Source organism: Siphateles boraxobius, unplaced genomic scaffold (genome assembly GCF_051911475.1).
Source record: "Siphateles boraxobius isolate OS27281-9 unplaced genomic scaffold, OSU_SipBor_1 111, whole genome shotgun sequence".
NCBI classification, from domain to species: Eukaryota; Metazoa; Chordata; class Actinopteri; order Cypriniformes; family Leuciscidae; genus Siphateles; species Siphateles boraxobius.
This window is the reverse complement of record NW_027508713.1, coordinates 1,500,001-1,520,000: the sequence shown is the minus strand read 5'-3', so window position 1 is coordinate 1,520,000 and position 20,000 is coordinate 1,500,001. Positions and strand designations below refer to the sequence as shown.

Genomic DNA, 20,000 nt, shown 5'->3' with positions numbered 1-20,000 from the left:
TTATGGGCCTATTTTTCTGCTGGAGGTCCTGGACTTCTTGTTCAGATTCATGGTATGATGGATTCTAGCAAATACCAACAGATAAAAAATCAAAACCTGACGGCTTCTGCTAGAAATCTTATAATGGGCCGTGGCTGGATCTTCCATCAGGACAACGGTCCAAAACTAACATCTAAATCAACACAAAAATGGGTAACTGAGCACAAAATGAAGCTTCTGCCGTGACCGTCCCAGTCCCCAAAACTGAACCATATAGAAGACGAGTGGGCTGAACTGAAGAGGAGAAGACCCAGCATGAACTGGTGAATCTGCAGGATCTGGAGAGATTCTGTATGGAGGAATGATCTCTGATCTCAGGTCAGTTGTTCTCCAAACTCATCAGACATTATAGGTGAAAACTCAGAGCTGTTATCTTGGCAAAAGGAGGTTGCAAAAAGTATTTAATAATGGGGAGCCAATAATTATGGCCAGCGTGTTTTGGAGAAAAGCATTTATTTCATAATGTGATTCCCCCCCACTTTCAATTCCTTTACTTCAATGAAAGGATAGATTTTCGCGAATTTTTTTAATGAAAGATCAAAAGGATAAACAATGCAGATTTATTTTTTTACAGCCATTTTTGATCATATTTATCAGGGGTGCCATTAATTCTGAGCACCACTGTAGTAACTAAGCAACGCAATAAGTTAGTTTTTTGGGGGGGAAGTTACCCAATATTGTAATGCATTTCTTTTAAAAGTAACTTCCCCCAACACTGCAGACGCGTCACACACTCACATCGCACGGGCCGAACCGGGTCTCTCCACAGAACTACAGGTGTTTAAGATGCAGAGCTTACCTTGTTCAGAGGGAGCAATGTTGCTAAGCAACACAGGACACATCCACAGTAACCACGGTGACAGCGCCATGGTAACGACAGAGGAACGGACAAGGTGAAAGTGGCAGGACAGTCTCCTTGTAGAGTCAGATGAACCTGGAGAGAGAGAGGCAGTTAACAGTGTGTGTGTGTGTGTGTGTGTGTGTGTGTGTGTGTGTGTGTGTGTGTGTGTGTGTGTGTGTGTGTGTGTGTGTGTGTGTGTGTGTGTGGAGTTCAGAGGACTCAGTCAATTCACTCCAGAGAAACACAGAGAAGATGAACATGAATGAGATGAGAGTAAAACTCAGAACTCCTGCCTCATCGCTGGGTCACTGTTTCAGGTTACAGACAAATACTTAATACCAAACACGCATAAAAAAACTCCAGTGACTTCTCTGCTCCTGATCTCATCAGAATCTCTTATTTTCACTTCATTCACACACAGAGGATAATGAGTTGTAACTGCACACTCTAAAAAATCTTGGGTTATTTTTTCTACCCAAATCCTGGGTTGATTTGGATCCCCCCCATTTTTTTGGGGTTCTTTTTCCCACATTTGGCTAGTTTTTGTGTTACCCAGATACTGGGTCAGACGTAACAACCCAATGTTTGGGTAGTTTTCTTGTGTTACCCAAATCCTGGGCTTTTGCAACCTCTTCAGGAGAGAGCAGTGCAGCTTCTTCAAATTGGTGCATGTCTTCAGTAAAATACAGGTTTGTGTACATTTTATTTTATCTAAACACGTTATTGTTCTGTATATCATTTAATTTTATGCAAAGCCACATACCGGCGTGCGATTGTGAGTCGCCTAAACGAGTGTTGCTTGATCTTCGAGGGCAGGGTGTGAAGTCAGAAGTTACCCCGCTGAACATGGTCAAATACACTTGAATTACTTTCTAATATTTGTTAAATGCGCCCAACATTAACCCAACATTTGTTCTGTCCTATATTTACCCAGCCCTTGGGTTGAAAACAACCCAAAGCCCAGTGTTTTGTTTGAGTGCTGTGAGGAAGGTCAGGGCTTGATATGATCGGTGTGTCTATCGACCCCTCTATTGATCCTCAGGCAGTGTTTCTGCAGAGATGATCATAACGTCACAGGGAACAGCGGCGGCTCACGCCACAGGCTGATCACGCCACAGGCCTGAACGCAGAACTGCAGCCTCAGGCTCTGTTTCTGCAGAGATGATCATAACGTCACAGGGAACAGCAGTTGAGCGAGCGGCTCACGCCACAGGCTGATCACGCCACAGGCCTGAACGCAGACCTGCAGCCTCAGGCGGTGTTTCTGCAGAGATGATCATAACGTCACAGGGAACAGCAGTTGAGCGAGCGGCTCACGCCACAGACTTATCACGCCACAGACTTATCACGCCACAGGCCTAAACGCAGACCTGCAGCCTCTGGCGGTGTTTCTGCAGAGATGATCATAAGGTCACAGGGAACAGCAGCGGCTCACGCCACAGGCTGATCACGCCACAGGCCTGAACGCAGAACTGCAGCCTCAGGCGGTGTTTCTGCAGAGATGATCATAACGTCACAGGGAACAGCAGCGGCTCACGCCACAGGCTGATCACGCCACAGGCCTGAACGCAGACCTGCAGCCTCAGGCGGTGTTTCTGCAGAGATGATCATAACGTCACAGGGAACAGCAGTTGAGCGAGCGGCTCACGCCACAGACTTATCACGCCACAGGCCTGAACGCAGACCTGCAGCCTCTGGCGGTGTTTCTGCAGAGATGATCATAAGGTCACAGGGAACAGCAGTTGAGCGAGCGGCTCACGCCACAGACTTATCACGCCACAGACTTATCACGCCACAGGCCTGAACGCAGACCTGCAGCCTCAGGCGGTGTTTCTGCAGAGATGATCATAACGTCACAGGGAACAGCAGTTGAGCGAGCGGCTCACGCCACAGACTTATCACGCCACAGACTTATCACGCCACAGCCCTGAACGCAGACCTGCAGCCTCTGGCGGTGTTTCTGCAGAGATGATCATAAGGTCACAGGGAACAGCAGCGGCTCACGCCACAGGCTGATCATCCCACAGGCCTGAACGCAGACCTGCAGCCTCAGGCGGTGTTTCTGCAGAGATGATCATAACGTCACAGGGAACAGCAGTTGAGCCACAGGCTGATCACGCCACAGGCCTGAACGCAGACCTGCAGCCTCAGGAAACACCTCCACACTCTCATATACAGTTCATTCCTCATTTAAACATTCCCTGGTTTTTAGGTCATGTACATACACAGTCAGTAGAGACCAAAAGTGTGTCCTGAGGGGAGTTTTTACGTTTTTAATGACCCTGCAAGTTTGATTAAACCATCATATACGGACAATATTGTATATTCTTTACGGCTTTGTTCTTCCCTCATATTCAAAATATATATTACTGATATTATGCACCAGTTTCCCAGGAAATTATGATTTTGTTCTCTTAAACACATGGGATGGAAACACTGCTATATTCGCAAATGATTTAAGCAATATTACAGTTAAATTCGCAACTTTGGTTAAAAATACGCGCCACCCGTCCAATAAATTGCGATAAGCTTTGTGCTTTAATTGTTCCTTGTGATATGTAATAAAGTGTGGGGTGTGTCTGTAGCGAGAGTGTTTAATCTCTGTTTGTATATACAATATAATCATCACAGATACATGCAATACACTACATTACAGAAAGAGCTTTTTATCAGAATACGTGAAGATAATATGCTGTTAATTTGATAAACTTTTGCAAACCCATCCAGTATAATCAAAAAATGAAAGCATCTAAAATGCAATATTAAGTATAAAAAGCGTAAACAACATGATTTACGCACTAAATCCAGCATAAACCAGACGCTCAAGAGAGATGACACTAAACCTCACAGCGATTTTAGCATTTTACGCTTATGTTTGCATAAAGTCAAGAGAGACTGAGGAAATCAGATGTCATTAGTAACAACTAAAGCTGAGGTAAAACGAGAATGACAGGCCTGAAATCTGATTGAGTGTTTCGGTACAGTGTGACTGTGATCATTACGACTGGAAAAAGACATTTTTACAATCAGTAATGCAAGATCTCTTCACACACACACACACATCGATCGGTCGGTGTGGCTGTCTCGCTGTCGCCATGGCAACGCTGCAATAAGGGCTGTGCCGTTTCTCTCATTTGTGTTTCTCTGTCTCTGGATGTCTTTTGTCCCCTGCTATGATCTATGTCTCATTTCTTTTTCACAGTAGCCAGTATGGTGAAACCCCTGCGGGCTCCGTCTCTATTGATGGTGCTACAAAAATACTCCCTGATCCCAGGAGACGGGATATCAGCCGATTTATCAGGAGCGTTTCCCCCAGGAACAGCAGCTCACGCCTGGGCAACTGCTAAACTCAAGCCTCAGGCTTCATCTCGGCCTACAAGAAGTACGCCATTACACGCCCATCATTCCCAAGTGACAAAAAATATACTTTATTGTATTTGAAATATATTCCGTTTTTTCAATAGTACATTGCAAATATTCTAACAAATCTTAAAAGTATTAGCATCATGCTTTCACCTATTTTTACTTTATGCGCACTTTAAAATCATTGTACTTTAGTATATTTTAGAAAAATATACTTGAAGTGAAAATTCTGTTTATTATTTTAAAAGTGCATTTATTTGCACTTTACTTAAAAATATATTTTAGGTATATTTTAACTGTGCTGGAAATGATCAGTGTAACAATGCATTGAAAGTAAACTTTCAAGATACATTATAGTATACAATAGTAGTATTTGGAATAAGATATTACTGAGCATATACTTTTTACTCAAATATAATACACGTATGGTATATTGCTTGTATGTTTCGAAGTCACTCGTAATGAATTTGTAATGTACTTGTAACACAAATGAAGTACACTTTAATATCACTAATCAAGCATGTAATTAGACCCAAAGTATACTTGAAGTTGTTCCAATTTAGCACACAAAAGTACTCTAAATACACTTAAAGTTATGTTTCACAATAATTTAATTACAACTAAAATATACTAAGTACAAAATAAGTTGTTCCTAAATAGCACATTTTAAGTTAGCTAATCATTAACACACTTAAGTATACTCAATTAGTCTGGCTGCAAGTATACTTAGCTTTATTTTTTTCACCAAGGTTCATGCTAACATAACAAACATTATAAATGCTGTATTGATTGATGGTATGCAGTTGTACTTTATATATCACTTGATCTCTGCACTGGTTTCATGCTCTCGTCTCGCTCCACACAATCTTTCTTCTAACATGATAAAATCATTGAGACTCAAATCAATATTACACATGCAGTTATTCATCCAGTAAGTGGCGTATAATAAGAGGCTCGCGATCGATGACCATCTGAATCTGTTCATCAGATCAATGAAGTTACTTACTAATAATAAAACCTTTTTTTTAATTACTATTCAATCCCGCAGAGCGTCTGATTCTCCCATGCAGCGTCTCGTTCCCTACTCGGGGAACTATGGTTGGTCACATTCGTAGATGTTTTTTACATATTTAACACACTTTTGTGTACAAATTTGTCCCTAAAATATGCATGGATAAGAAAGTAATGTAACGTACGTAGGACAGTAAGAGCTGTGTGTGTAAACCTTGCACACCTGGGATGCCGGTTCGAGCGAGACTGCTTACACACACACACACACCCACCCACACACACACACACACACACACACACACACACACACACACACACACACACACACACACACACACACACACACACACAGATTGTCACTGAGGTTCACATTGACTGATTTTAAACAAATGAAGGAAGACACATTTAGATCCACAGCCTTATGGAAATCAGACACATGATACTGACTGAACGAAGTTGGCTACATACAAACCACACACACACACACACACACACTCACACACACACACTCACCCACACGCATGAGTGCACACAGACATATACACACACACACACACACACACAAGTGCACGATGCGCACACACACACACACACACACACGAGTGCACACACACACACACACTCACCCACACGCATGAGTGCACACACACATATACACACACACACACAAACACACACACACACACACTCACCCACACGCATGAGTGCACACACACATACACACACACACACACACACACACAAGTGCACGATGCGCACACACACACACACACACACACACACGAGTGCACACACACACACTCACACACACTCACCCACACGCATGAGTGCACACACACATATACACACACACACACAAACACACACACACACACAAAAGCCCCATTGGATTGATTAGTCCAGACAGGAGTGTCACACTTCCATCAACACCCTCAAACACACGGTTCGTCTCCGTCAGTGAATGAAGTGAAGAGCCCATAACACACACTCACACACACACACACACGAGTGCACACACACACACACGAGTGCACACACACACACTCACACTAACTCACCCACACGCATGAGTGCACACACACATATACACACACACACACACACAAGTGCACGATGCGCACACACACACACACACACACGAGTGCACACACACACACACTCACCCACACGCATGTGTGCACACACACATATACACACACACACACACACACACACACACACACACACACACACACACACACACACACACAAAAGCCCCATTGGATTGATCAGTCCAGACAGGAGTGTCACACTTCCATCAACACCCTCAAACACACGGTTCGCCTCCGTCAGTGAATGAAGTGAAGAGCCCATAACACACACTCACACACACACACACACACACGCAACACACACCGACAGCTGAAGATCCAGCCAATGACGAGGCGTCTCTGCTGTTCTGCTCCGCAGAAATGTCTAGTAAATTTCACAAATAATTACTATGAAAGCTTGTTTCCGCCACAGAATAAAAAATAAAAAAGGTAATTGCGACTCTTTATCTCAGGAATCTGACTTTATTTCTCAAAATTGCGAGATATAAAGTCCGAATTATGAGATATAAACATGCAATTTTGAGGAAAAAAGTCACGCAATTCTGACTTTATAACACAATTCTGAGAAATAAAGTCAGTCTTTTTTTCCTTAGAATTGGACTTTATGAGTATATATTTCGCAAGTGCGTGTTTATATCTTACAATTCTCACTTTATAACAACCAATTACGACTTTATATCTCCCAATTGCATGTGAAAAAAGACACAATTACGAGATATAAACTCGCAATTGTGAGATAAAAAGTTGCAACTATCGTTAAAAGGGGTGGTTGATTATGATTTCACTTTTCTAACTTTAGCTAGTGTGTAATGTTGCTGTTTGAGCATAAACAACATCTGCAAAGTTACGACCCTCAAAGATATTTCCTTTTAAAGAAATCGCTTTTATTAGGACTACAACAAACGGCTGGTAGGGACTACAATGAGCAACTTCACGGGTTAGTGACATCACTAACCCTAAAAGTTACATAAATCCACCCCCGGAACACGATTTATAGATGATCAAGACAGAATATGCTAATCAATGACTAGAAGATAACTCCACATAAGCTACATAAAGTCCATCTTTGTCTTACTCCAGTTTGAACATAAAAGACTAAAAGTTTTTGAAATTTTCAGTGTGTGTCTGTGTGAGGTAAAAGGACACCAGCTCTTGAAGCTCCGCCCTCTGAGCAGCAGCTCATTTGCATTTAAAGAGACAGACTCAAAAACGGTGCGTTTTTGCTCACCTTCAAAAATTGACAAATTTAACATGTTATATTAATTTATCTGTGGGGTATTTTGAGCTAAAACTTCAAATGCACACTCTGGGGACATCAGAGACTTATTTTTAGGGCTGGGGGAATTAACGTGTTAATCGTTGCGATTAATTTGAGATGTTTAACTCATTTTTAAAAAATAACGCAATTGACGCAGCACTTTTTTTTTTGCCTCGTTTTAATGACTTCCTGTTGCGGCTGCAATTGTGAGTGTGCCGAACCAAGTCACCCTGTCATTAGGGCTGAGAGAAAAATCGATTCACCTAGCTATCGCAAATTTTTGTTTTAAAATTCTAAAATAGATTTTTTTATTCCAGAATCGATATTAAAGGGTTAGTTCGCCCATTTATGACATGAAGTTGTATGGAATCCTTACCAGCACTATAGTGCATACACACTGACGCACTCTGTAGTCGCCTCCCTGGTCAGAGTTCTGGCCGCTGGAAGTTTTTCAAGAAAGTTAGTTTCATGGTTAGTTTCCGGGGCCTCAAAACTGTGAGGCCCCGGAAGCTTGATTAATTTAACACACAAAAAACACGACGGTCAAAATTCATACCTCAGTTTTAATCGGCACTATTTTCTTTCCATTTCTATTAATTCCCGGCTGCTGTCAACGTCAACAGTGCGCACGTTTCGATCAGCTTTTCCATAGTGTTTACACAATCGATTACGAAACGACCTTAAAAAGTAGAAAATGAATGATGGTGCGAACTTGTAAATTTCCAGGCTGTGACCACAAGAATGTGCCGGGATCACCGTTCAGATTCCATCGTTTTCCTGTTTCGGATATAGCTACGAGACAGCTTTGGCTGGTTGCCATCGGCTACTCTGCGGGAGCTAAAATATCCAGAATCAAGGATTATCGTGTGTGTAGTGCTCACTTCAGCGAAGACGATTACATCCCCAACCAAGGAGGAAAAAGAAAAAAACTGATTTTAAAGAGTTTTGCTGTACCAGTACCACGGGTAAGCTCTATTTACTAACTTTATGATCCCATGTCTAAACTATACGGTAGACAAGCTGATGTTTAGACTCCAGTGGAAAACACGTGAAAATATGTCTAGTATAAAAACAGTATATAGGGATATAGGTACAATTTGCTGAGAAAACTATTTGATTGAACACACACACACAAGTTCGGCATCGGTATACTCCGGTTCATAAAGGTATCCCTTTGGTGTTGTGCTAAAATTACTTTCATCCTCATCTGTTCCGTCTGACATTGTGCTAAAATTGGTTTCATCATCAGAAGTTTCGCAGTCGGACATGTTGTCGGCGAGTCGCGCTATCAACAGCTGATCGGAACGTACGCACTGTTGACGTTGACAGCAGCGCGGATTGATAGAAATGGAAAGAAAATAGTGCCGATTAAAACTGAGGTATGAATTTTGACCGGCGTGTTTTTTGTGTGGTAAATTAATCAAGCTTTGAAACGCAAATAATTTTTTCACGTAAAAACTAACCGGGAGTACTTTCTTGAAAAACTTCCAGCGGCCAAAACTCTGACCAGGGAGGTGACTACAGAGTGAGTCAGTGTGTATGCACTATAGTGCTGGTAAGGATTACATACAACTTCATGTCTTAAATGGGCGAACTAACCCTTTAATTAAAATTCAATTGCTCTATTTTTGTCCTTGGTTGTAGATGAGGTTGACAGAAGTTAACCACTTTCGTTCCAACAGAGGATGAAATGTGTGTTATCTTTGAGTGTTGAGTGATATAATATACAAGTGGACGTGTGGAAGACACGTGAGACTGAAAGCACTGAAAAGCCCTCATACTGAGAGAGAGATTAGACAATAGAGCTGCACGATTCATCTTTAAAAGACGTGATCTCGATTCAAACACCCACGGGATCTTTCATTTCGTCTGTCTATTAAACTTTGACAAAATCATATCGCAACATTCAGAGCTGTGCTGTGCTACTGCTGACCCGGAGAGAGTTGTCATGAAACAGCTTTAGAAACAGTCTTTTCAAACTCATAGTATCATTATTTCTGTGATGCAATAGTTACAATTATCATAGAAGTACTTGGATAAAAGTTTAAAGTTCAAATATGAACACTGATGTCTATGTTAGCGATCAAAATCAGCTTTTGATAGAAACTTAAAATAATGCATTTATTGATTGTATTGTTTCGCCACTAAGTGGCGACAAGTGACTGTTAAAAAATGTATTTGTTATTGGATCATTAATTCAAGAGAATGTAGAATTGTATGATGCTTCTGAAATAAAAGTCAGAAAGATGTGATGATTTGTTTTTGTAAATATGACTTATCTTATACATCATGTACAGTCTGTATAAGTGTATGATTTAACTTTTCCCGATTGGTCTAGTGTTTAAAAAATTGCAATATATTGCAATATCGAATCGCAATACATATCGTATCGGCACCCAAGTATCGTGATAGTATCGAATCGGGAGATAGGTGTATCGTCCCAGCCCTGCCTGTCATGACGGAGAAGGACAAGGATGGAGTTTTAGGAGGAATTTTTGCATTTAAAATGTTGCCTGATGGCGTGTTTGACAAAACAAAGATGGTGTTTTTTTAATTTGCAAAGCTGAATTAAAATACCATAGAAGCAATTCGTCTTTAATATACCATTTAAAAGCAAAGTACCCAGGTGATAGCAACGTAACTAGCGAGGCTACAGGAAGGCCTCGCCAATCCACGTCACTGCAGTACAGTAATCGTGGCAGGCCCTGACCAAACCTGTAACTGAATAAATAACCGATGCTTTAGCTAAATGGATAGCCAGAAACTGCCGCCCAGTTAGCACTGTGCTAGACGAGGGACTGAGAGAAATCATTCAGATTGCATCAGGAGACACGTCTTACAATCTACCCTCGAGAAAAGCGATTATGTCGAGGGTACACAATCTGTATGACAGCGAGAGGGCGCTGAGGATGGACATATTAGAGAAAGTAAAATATGATGCTCTCACAGGAGATCACTGATCATCTGTGAGCAATGACAACTACTTGAGCGTCACAGCACACTTCACAGATGAAGAGTGGCGATTGCGTTCGTTTACCCTTACTGTGAGTCAGACCACAGAGCGCCACTTTGCAGAGGCATGCGCTGAACATTTTTTGGAAGTTGCTAAAGATTAAAAGTGGAGCAAAAGTTAACAACACTTGGGATGGACAGTAGGGCTGTCGCGATAACTGCTATATTGTAGTACCGCGCTGCTGACAGGCTAACCGCAGAGGAATGCAAGTAACCGCAGCAACCTTCTTGTTTTGAACTTTGTGCATGTATAAATGGCATCAGCGGCAGCGCTGGTCAGCATCAACAGCGCGAGGAAGCCGCAGGGATAAAAATCGGCGAGTCACGCATTGAATCAATGCCATTGGTCTCTATTAAGTGAAGCATCAGCTTCAGCGTTACACATGCGACGCATTGCTGGTCAGCTGAGCCTTGAAAAGTGGAGCTCAAAGTTAAAGATAGTTAAAGGTGCTCTAAGCGATGTCGGGTGACGTCACTTCTTGCGCACTAACCCCACAAACCCTTCTTGTCGGTTATTGGCTGGGACCTGTGTGTTATGTTTCATGGTGCGGGTTAGCCCAGTTTGTGTTTGTTGCCGTGTTTGGAGCCTGGGCTGTCTACAGAGACCGCATTTTTTTACAGTGTGTTCAGGGGAGAGGCAGCTAGGGGATAGTGAGGAGATGTTTGGTGTATGTGACAAAAAATGCTTCGGCCTAAAAAACGCGTGACACCGCTTAGAGCACCTTTAACACATTGGGCCCTATCTTGCACCCAGCGCAATTGACTTTGTACACAACGCATGTATCATTCCTTATTTTGCACCCGACACACATCAGACTTTTTCCCTCCACAGGCGCATGTTGGTAAATTAGCGAATGAACATGCGGTCCTGGTAAATCTAGCTTATACATTTACCCAAATTATTATACGCCCGTTTAACCGTAGCTAATTCGGGTGGGTTTCTCCCATCCCCATTCAATGTCACTTCTCTGTCTTTCACGGCCCTGACGAGAACGTCGGTCTCCTCGGCTGGGAACCGCTCCTGGCGTCTTCTGTGTGGGTTTATCCCCCTCTTTATTTCATTGTGTGCTCTCTCTCTCTCTCTCTCTCTCTCTCTCTCTCTCTCTCTCTTTGTGTTTCTCCTCTCTTTCTGTGTCTTATGTGTGTGTTCTATCCGTCTTTGTGTGTGTGTGTGTGTGTGTGTGTGTGTGTGTGTGTGTGTGTGTGTGTGTGTGTGTGTGTGTGTGTGTGTGTGTGTGTGTGTGTGTGTAATTTATTACAATTTACTGAAATGTTTCAAACATTTCCACTGCAGAAATGCGACAGAACTGGGGGAGAGCAGCACATCTCCTGTTCAGTGGTGTTACCAGCATGGTGCCTCTTGTCCAGAGTTATGGAGCCATCAGATGATGACCCGGTCTATGTGTTGAGGTTCAAGAAGGTGTTTACCACAGAGCTAAATGGAAGGAAAGCAACAACCTCACATGGCTACTGCCCTGGACCCCAGGCTTAAGGACCCGAAGTGTCTTCCCAAAGACGAAAGGAATGAGGTAAGGAACTCAATTAGCAACCTGGTAAAGGAAGAGAGGCTGACGCAACAAGCATCTGCAGACATAGCAGGACAACAGAAGAAGAAGAGCAGTATGTCAGTCTTATTACTTGGTTCATCCGATTCAGATTCAGATGATGAATAGTCCATAGACAACTGCCTGGACCGCTACAAATCAGAGCCCAAAATTGACATGGAGCAGTGTCCACTGCAGTGGTGGTCAATGAGAGAAGGAGCACATGTACCTGTCAACACCTGCAACCGCAGTGCCTTGTGAGAGGTTGTTCTCACTCTCAGGCCACATTGAAAAGAAAAAGAGCTTCTTTGTCCCCTGATAATGTAAACCGACTGGTCTGTCTCAGTTGCTGGCTTAGTCAAGTCAAGTTACATTTATTTATATAGCACTTTTTACAATACAGTTTGTATCAAAGCAGCTTTACAGAGATAATAACAGGAAAATAATGCAAAGAAATTAGTTTCCAGAAGAAAATAGCATCACAGTCCAGCTTAAGTAAGCTCAGTGATGTTTCATTTTTGTTTCAAAAAAGTTATTCATTTAGTTCATTTATATATATATATACTAGGGGTGAAACGATATATGTATTCGTATTCGAGGCTTTCGGTTCGGTACGCATTACAAACCGAACGATTTATTGGACCATTTTTCCTGCCGACCAAAATCCGTGCTGGCGCGACCAATACAATGTTGCGCAATATCAAATGGCAAACGTAATGAAAGCGTAACGAAAATGAGCTACTCATTATTTTGTGCTTCACGGACCATTTATCAGTTTGGACCATCAATGTCAGGCTTGCGCTGCAGCCGATCTTGATCAAGCGACACTGTAAACAAAGCATTTGAATTCGCCACTGAAGTAATAACACTGCTGCGAGATCTAATGAGAAGCATTAAAATGTATCCGTTATTAACGGATCAAACAGCGCTGACGTGGAAACCAGGAGAAACATTGTTCCATGAATGAACTAGTTATAGGTTTTAAGTCCACAGATCAGCAACATTCACCATGGATTAGTAACACTAACTTGTAACCATGGAATTTGGCAGAATTAATAAAATGCTTTCAAGTACATCACACATCTTTTACAGCACTTCAAAACTAAAATATTATCATATTTAAATGTTATTTTTAATCTGATGACCAAAACATTATTTGTTCATCCTTCAAAGATTACCCCATTTATAAAACTAAAAGTTTCAAGATGTAGGAAAACTCACACTTATTAAAAAATATTTTTTCTTTTAATAAATAGGAAATTTCTCTGGCATTTCTTTCTTTTTGCTGTATAAAAAATGTACTGAACCGTGTCACCCCTGTATCGTATCAAACCGAACCATGAATTTTGTGAACCGTACAAGGGTAATTGTTACTAAGCCTGCCCTGGGTACACCAATGTTCTTGTCCGTTGCCCTCACAGATTCTTGCAGCTAAGCTTATGTACATTTACATTCCAATAAAGGTTATTGATAACATGCTTCTGAAGTTTGCACCATTACAATACTTATAGGCAACTAGTCATCATATCTTCCGCTCCATGAAACACATTAATGCACAGTAGTACACATATATGGTTCTTTAATGTATTTGCATTGTACTAAAATGCGTTCATTTTCAATGGGCATATATATGCGGCTGAAACAGGAAGCCTAGTCCATCCCATTTTTCAACAATAACATTTTAATATAACATAATGGCCTTTAGAAAAATGTTTTTTGAGGAGGTGGGGTAGTACACTATAGGCCCCTGTGGCGCGGCCTAAGCTTTTGTCCTAAATGGAATTTTTTCCCTTACATTACTTTTGCTTTTATACTTTAAGTAGTTTTGAGACCAGTACTTTTACACTTTTACTTGATTAAAAAACTTGAGTTAAGTTCAGTTCAACTTCTAGAGAAGTCTTTTTAAACCCTAGTATCTATACTTCTACCTGAGTAATGAATGTGAATACTTTTGACACCTCTGAACCTCAGTGGTTCTTCTGATACTCAAAAAGTGCTGCAAAACACAAGATTGAACCTCATTAGTTTTTGCTGATGCTCAAATGTGCTGTGTAACTCACTAGAATGAACCTTATTGTTGTTGATGAAGCTCAAACATGCTGTGTAACACATGGGAATGAATCTCACTGGTTCTTGCGGAAGCTCACACATGCTGTGTTACAGGAGAATGAACCTCATTGGTTCTTTTGGATACTCAAAAAGTGCTGCATAATACATGAGAATAAAACTCACTGGTTCTTGAGGAAGCTCAAAAGTGCTTCGTAACACGAGAATGAACCTCATTGGTTCTTGCTGAAGCTGTAATGTGCTACGTAACACCACTGTGTTGCATTTCAAAACACAATTGGTTCAATTGATTCAAATTTTCAAAAAAGCCAAGTTTCTCCCAACACCACCTCCAGTGCTAAATCCACTAATAGGCCTATGTGATTTTATGTATGTTTAATAAGGATGGAAAAAAACAAGGAATATTTATTCTTATGAACCAATGGAATCACCCAGTTGCATAAACTCCCACTCATACAAGCCTGGAGAATCATGACTGTTAATGAAGAGGGAGGGATTATCATTAATTAGACAAAATCTGTAGAGTACAAAAAGACCAAATGACAGCATCTCAACAGTGTGATTAGCTGTTGAACAATGGCAGGAAGTTGGTGTGCTGTTCAGTCTCTGGCATTTTGTGTTTGGTTCTGTGCCCTTTGTCATGCTGTTCCAAAGTGGAGTAATCTTCCCCAGAATCCTCAAACTTTGATGTTCCAGCAAACTGACCAGCGGGTTCAACAACCAGTTCAACAAGTTAGTCAACAGTTTCCTCAGCAGTTTCAACAGTCAGTTCAACAGCAAGCTAGTCAACAGTTTCCTCAGTCAGTTCAACAACCTAGTCAACAGTTTCCTCAGCAGTTTCAGCATAAGCAGCCAGTGGCACAGGCAGAGCCCCTTGACAAATGTACTGTAGCTGATTATGAGCAGATCCAATGTGGACCACCTGGTATCAGTGGTGCTGAGTGTGCAGCTATCAACTGCTGCTTTAATGGACAGCAGTGTTACTATGGGAAGGCAGGTAAGAGTTGAGTCCATGTAAAGGTGTTCATGTTAAACTGATCTTCAGCAATAACCTGCTCTTTTACCTTGTTCCAGTGACTGTCCAGTGTATAAGAGATGGTCAGTTTGTGGTAGTGGTGGCTAGAGATGTTACGCTGCCCAGATTGAGCCTGGATTCAGTCCGTCTCCTGGGTGGAAATGATCCAGCTTGCAGTCCTGTGGGATCCACACCTTTCTTTGCTATATATCAGTTCCCTGTCACTGCATGTGGCACAAGCATGATGGTGAGTAGCTGCTTGTGGTTTTGTTCTGCATGGCTTGGAATGGACTGGATGCCAATGGTTACTATTTGCAGGAGGACAGTGGATATGTGGTGTATGAAAACAGAATGACCTCCTCGTATGAAGTGGGAATGGGACCACTTGGTTCCATCACAAGGGACAGCCATTTTGAGTAAGTGATGTAACATTATCAAATGTTTATCTTTGATAAAAGCATACAAGCTCACTGTTTGTTGTCCAGGCTTCTCTTCCAGTGTAGGTACTCTGGCAGTTCTGTGGAAGCTCTTGTTGTGGAGGTCAACACTGTTCCTCCACCTCCACCAGTAGCTGCTCCTGGACCCCTCAGGGTGGAGCTTAGACTGGCAAATGGTCAATGTGTCACCAAAGGCTGTGCAGAAGGTAAGTGTTTGTCCCATTTATGCCTAAATCCTTTCTAAAACTCAAAGTTGCAGCAGTTTCAAGTTAAGCATTGTATTCTTCCTCAGGGGACGAGGCGTACACATCCTACTACAGTGATGCTGATTATCCGGTCACAAAAGTCCTACGGGAACCTGTGTATGTTGAGGTGCGCATTTTGGAGAGGACTGACCCCAACATTGTCCTGATGCTGGGACATTGCTGGGCGACATCAACCCCTAGTCCACTCAGTCTACCTCAGTGGGACCTTCTGGTTGATGGGTGAGTAAGGCTAGTCTTGATCCATCTAGTGTGCAGTAAGGTGTTTCTGACTGCCTCTTTGCCTTTCAGATGCCCTTACCAGGATGATCGTTACCTGACCACATTGGTTCCAGTGGCTGGATCATCTGGTCTTCAGTTCCCAACCCACTACAAGCGCTTTGTTGTGAAGATGTTCACATTTGTAGATCCAGCATCACTGGCTCCTCTGCAGGAAACGGTACAGTACCCAGTGTTTCAGTTTTCAATTGTCTCTTGGTTCCTAATGCCAGCTTTGGTTCTCGTCTCAGGTCTTCATCCATTGCAGTACAGAGGTGTGCCATCCCTCTTCTGGCTCTTGTCAGCAAAGTTGCTCCAGGCAAAGTCAGTGCTTCCTGTTATTTAAACGGTTTAATTTTGCTTGTGTGTTAAAAGTTGTGGGAGTGTTAATTTGTTTGTATTCTTGCAATTCTAGGAAGGGACGTCCATTTAAACACTACCACTTCTGGGCAAACTGTGGTTTCTAGTGGAGAAGTGAGACTGATTTCTATGAGTATTTAATAAATCATATTAAACATTGACCTTGTCTGACCACATTTTGTGCAATGCTACCAACATGAAATTATTTTATTTGGTATGTTGAGGACAGCTGTAACTTCCAGACTGTTACAAATATTTTATTTTTTGCCATTGAGGCCCATTGTCTTAGGGGAAAAACCTCTATGGAAGGCAGAGAGGTAGATCATAAAGCACCTGTCAATTTGTTCTTGCTGAAGCTCAAACATGCTGTGTAACACAAGATCCCCTTTCACACAGCGCATTGATCGTGGGAAATTGCCGTAATTTCTAGAGTGCCTTCTGTTGCTGGGCTAAGAAATTGCAGCTCAAAGAAAACTATAGACACTGCTGAGACATTACATGTCACATCGATGTCACATGTCTTTATGGGATTTTAACGGGTTGTGTGTGAACGCACTCTCTGATTCTGGAAAATCACTGGCAGTGTGAATGAACCAAAGTCAAACGAACCCGGGTCAAATCCCAGGTCACTTTATCCGTGTATTTTCCGGAATCTCTGTGTGAAAATGGCTTTGGTGAGTGAAGAGAGTGAAGCGCTTCTGGACCGGACTGAATACGCACTTGATTTGAAATTGAGGAAGACTAACTTGAAAGACCTGTTGAGGCCGTGTGTCCCATTGCTTATGCGTTTGAGCTGATATGGCGTGGGAACCGAGCTAGGGTGACCACCTGGCTATTGATCTGTTGCAGGTCAGCAGACCTGATTATGCGGGAAACGAGGGAGAGAACTTACTATTATACTAGGTGAATAAATATTGATTTTATATTAGATGTCTTATTGCAGTGATGTTAACATGCTTTAAATTGCTAAAAGGCTTTATAAAAATGTTAATGACGGTGCCGACCGAACATCACTAATATAAAACAAATTTTAACACAACGGGTCTATTCAATCTAAACAATTAAGTGAAAATAAGAATCCAATCGCTAAAAAGCACACTAGAAAGATTAAATGTGTTCTTACCGGATTCAGTGCATCTTGAATTTACATTTTTTTTTTTTGTCTGATCTGGCAGCTTAGAGTAGGGCCTTCTCATTCATTATGTGTCTGTGGAACTCCTGGCCTGTCAATACTCCCGTTTTCCCCGGGAGTCTCCCGTATTACACATCCATCTCTCCTGCCCCCTTCCCGTTTTGTTATTTCTCCCGTGAAACTCCCGTAATTAGTATGGCCCAAATCTCGTTATATGCAGGGAATCAAACGGCGCACCTCATTTTAATGCAAACATGTTAAATGCGTAGTTTATTCCAAGTGCGTTGTATCTTTTTTTATGGGCATGATGAGCGATGCTCAATTTACAAATGAATCACTCTTTTTTTTAAGTCGATTATGTTCAAAGACTTCATCAAACATGTTGGCAGATCTGTCTAAATCGGTTCGCGAATCAGTTTGAATGATCTGTTCGGTTTCCTGCACGCCTAGAGATAGATTCAAGGAGTCGAAAAAGAGGTTTGAAAAAGCCGTGAAGGAGGCTAAACGACTGTACTCAGAGAGGCTGCAGCACCAGTTCTCTGTTGACGACTCCGCTTCTGTCTGGAGAGGGCTTAGGCAGATTACAAACTATAAGCCCAGAGCCCCCCACACCACTAATGACTCTCGCTTGGCTAACGACCTGAATGTATTTTACTGTAGATTCGACAGGCAATTGGGCAGTCCTGTTCTACACCCCTCTTCACCAGAGCTCCCTCCCCATACCACAGCGTTGGCTCTCTTCATTCAAGAGGGTGAAGTAAACAGACTCTTCAAGAAGCAGAACCCACGAAAATCAGCCGGGCCAGACTCCATCATGTACCAGCTTGTCTTAAGTCCTCCACCATTATCCCTGTGCCCAAAAAGCCAAGGCCTATAGGACATAATGACTACAGACCCGTCGCCTTGACCTCGGTGGTAATGAAGTCCTTTGAGCGGTTGGTGCTGGCCCACCTCAAATCTATCACAGACTCTCTCCTGGATCCCCTGCAGTTTGCCTACAGAGCCAATAGGTCTGTGGATGACGCAATCAACATGGCTCTGCACTTCACCCTGCAGCACCTGGACTTTCCGGCAACCTATGCCAGGATCTTGTTTGTGGACTTCAGTTCCGCCTTTAATAACATCATCCCTGCCCTGTTACAGGACAAGCTCACCAAGCTCAATATACCGGATTCTACCTGTAGGTGGATTACGGACTTTCTGTCTGACAGGAAGCAGTGCGTTAAGCTGGGGTCACAAGTCTCTGACCCCCAGTTTATCAGCACCGGCTCCCCTCAGGGCTGCGTCCTTTCTCCTCAGCTTTTCTCCCTATACACCAACAGCTGCACCTCCAGTCACCCATCCGTCAAACTCTTGAAGTTTGCGGATGACACCACCCTCATTGGGCTCATCTCTGATGGGGATGAGTCTGACTACAGGTGGGAAGTTGACAATCTGGTGTCCTGGTGTAGTCAGAACAATTTAGAGCTCAATGCTCTAAAGACAGTGGAGATGGTAGTGGACTTTAGAAGGAGTACAGCCCCACCTACTCCCATCAACCTGTGTGACTCCCCAGTAAACATTGTGGAGTCCTTCTGTTTCCTGGGCACTATCCTCACCCAGAACCTAAAGTGGGAACTGAACATCAGCTCCCTCGCCAAGAAAGCACTTCAGCGGATGTATTTCCTACGGCAACTGAAGAAATTCAAGCTCCCGAAGACAATGATGGTTCACTTTTATACAGCCATCATAGAGTCCATTCTTACCTCCTCCATCACCACATGGCATGCTGCTGCCACGGCCAAGGATAAGAGCAGACTGCAGCGTATAATCCGCACTGCGGAGAAGGTGATTGGTTGCAATCTGCCTTCCCTCGAGGACTTGTAATCCTCAAGGGCGCTGAAACGGGCGAAGAAGATTGTGGCAGATCCCTCCCATCCTGGTAATTCCCTGTTTCAGCTACTCCCCTCTGGCAGAAGGCTGCGGTCCGTCAAGACCAGCACCTCACGTCATAAGAACAGTTTTTTCCCTTCTGCTACTGGTCTCCTTAACAAGGCCTTGAGCTCTCAGTGACACTGGCTTTAAACTTGAACTTATTGCTATTGTTGCACTTTGGCATATTTGCACCATTGCTTTATTGGATACCCCATGTGGGCACATTTGTGGTGTTATTATAGCATGTACCTTATATGTTGTATGTTATATGTATGCACCTCCTGCCAAAGTAAATTCCTTGTCTGTAAATATTCAAGGCGATTAAAACCCCCCATTCTGATTCTGATTCTGAATCACTGAAGCGCTTTCATTTCACACTGGACTCGGAGTCGTAA

The 20,000-nt window shown here is 42.6% G+C and overlaps 2 protein-coding genes across 5 annotated transcripts in view; one reads left to right on the top strand and one right to left on the bottom strand.

Moving 5' to 3' along the window:
- adgrl1b (adhesion G protein-coupled receptor L1b) overlaps window positions 1–20,000 on the bottom strand; it is a 92,205-nt gene that overhangs the window by 62,145 nt on the left and 10,060 nt on the right. For all 3 annotated transcript variants that reach the window (XM_077197490.1, XM_077197489.1, XM_077197491.1), the window contains exon 2: window positions 839–973. In XM_077197490.1, coding sequence (XP_077053605.1) covers window positions 839–908 — 70 coding nt within the window. In that variant the 5' untranslated portion in view covers window positions 909–973. The remainder of the gene's footprint in view (window positions 1–838; window positions 974–20,000) is intronic.
- Window positions 14,778–16,761, top strand: LOC143706371 (zona pellucida sperm-binding protein 4-like). 2 transcript variants are annotated; one of them, XM_077198225.1, is made up of 9 exons: window positions 14,778–15,007; window positions 15,041–15,223; window positions 15,301–15,488; window positions 15,560–15,657; window positions 15,727–15,884; window positions 15,971–16,163; window positions 16,233–16,380; window positions 16,451–16,523; window positions 16,615–16,761. In XM_077198225.1, the coding sequence occupies exons 1-9, from the start codon at window positions 14,803–14,805 to the stop codon at window positions 16,698–16,700; spliced, it is 1,332 nt and encodes a 443-aa protein (XP_077054340.1). In that variant the 5' UTR covers window positions 14,778–14,802; the 3' UTR covers window positions 16,701–16,761. The 2 variants fall into 2 exon arrangements, with proteins under 2 accessions (XP_077054340.1, XP_077054331.1); XM_077198216.1 differs by having other exon boundaries at window positions 14,778–15,223.

Excerpts from the sequence above, each read along its gene's own strand:
- LOC143706371 (XM_077198216.1), top strand. The coding sequence starts at position 14,803 with ATGGCAGGAAGTTGGTGTGCTGTTCAGTCTCTGGCATTTTGTGTTTGG. Across the intron at positions 15,224-15,300 it reads GTGTTACTATGGGAAGGCAG|TGACTGTCCAGTGTATAAGA; the intron begins GTAAGAGTTGAG and ends ACCTTGTTCCAG. Across the intron at positions 15,885-15,970 it reads CACCAAAGGCTGTGCAGAAG|GGGACGAGGCGTACACATCC; the intron begins GTAAGTGTTTGT and ends ATTCTTCCTCAG.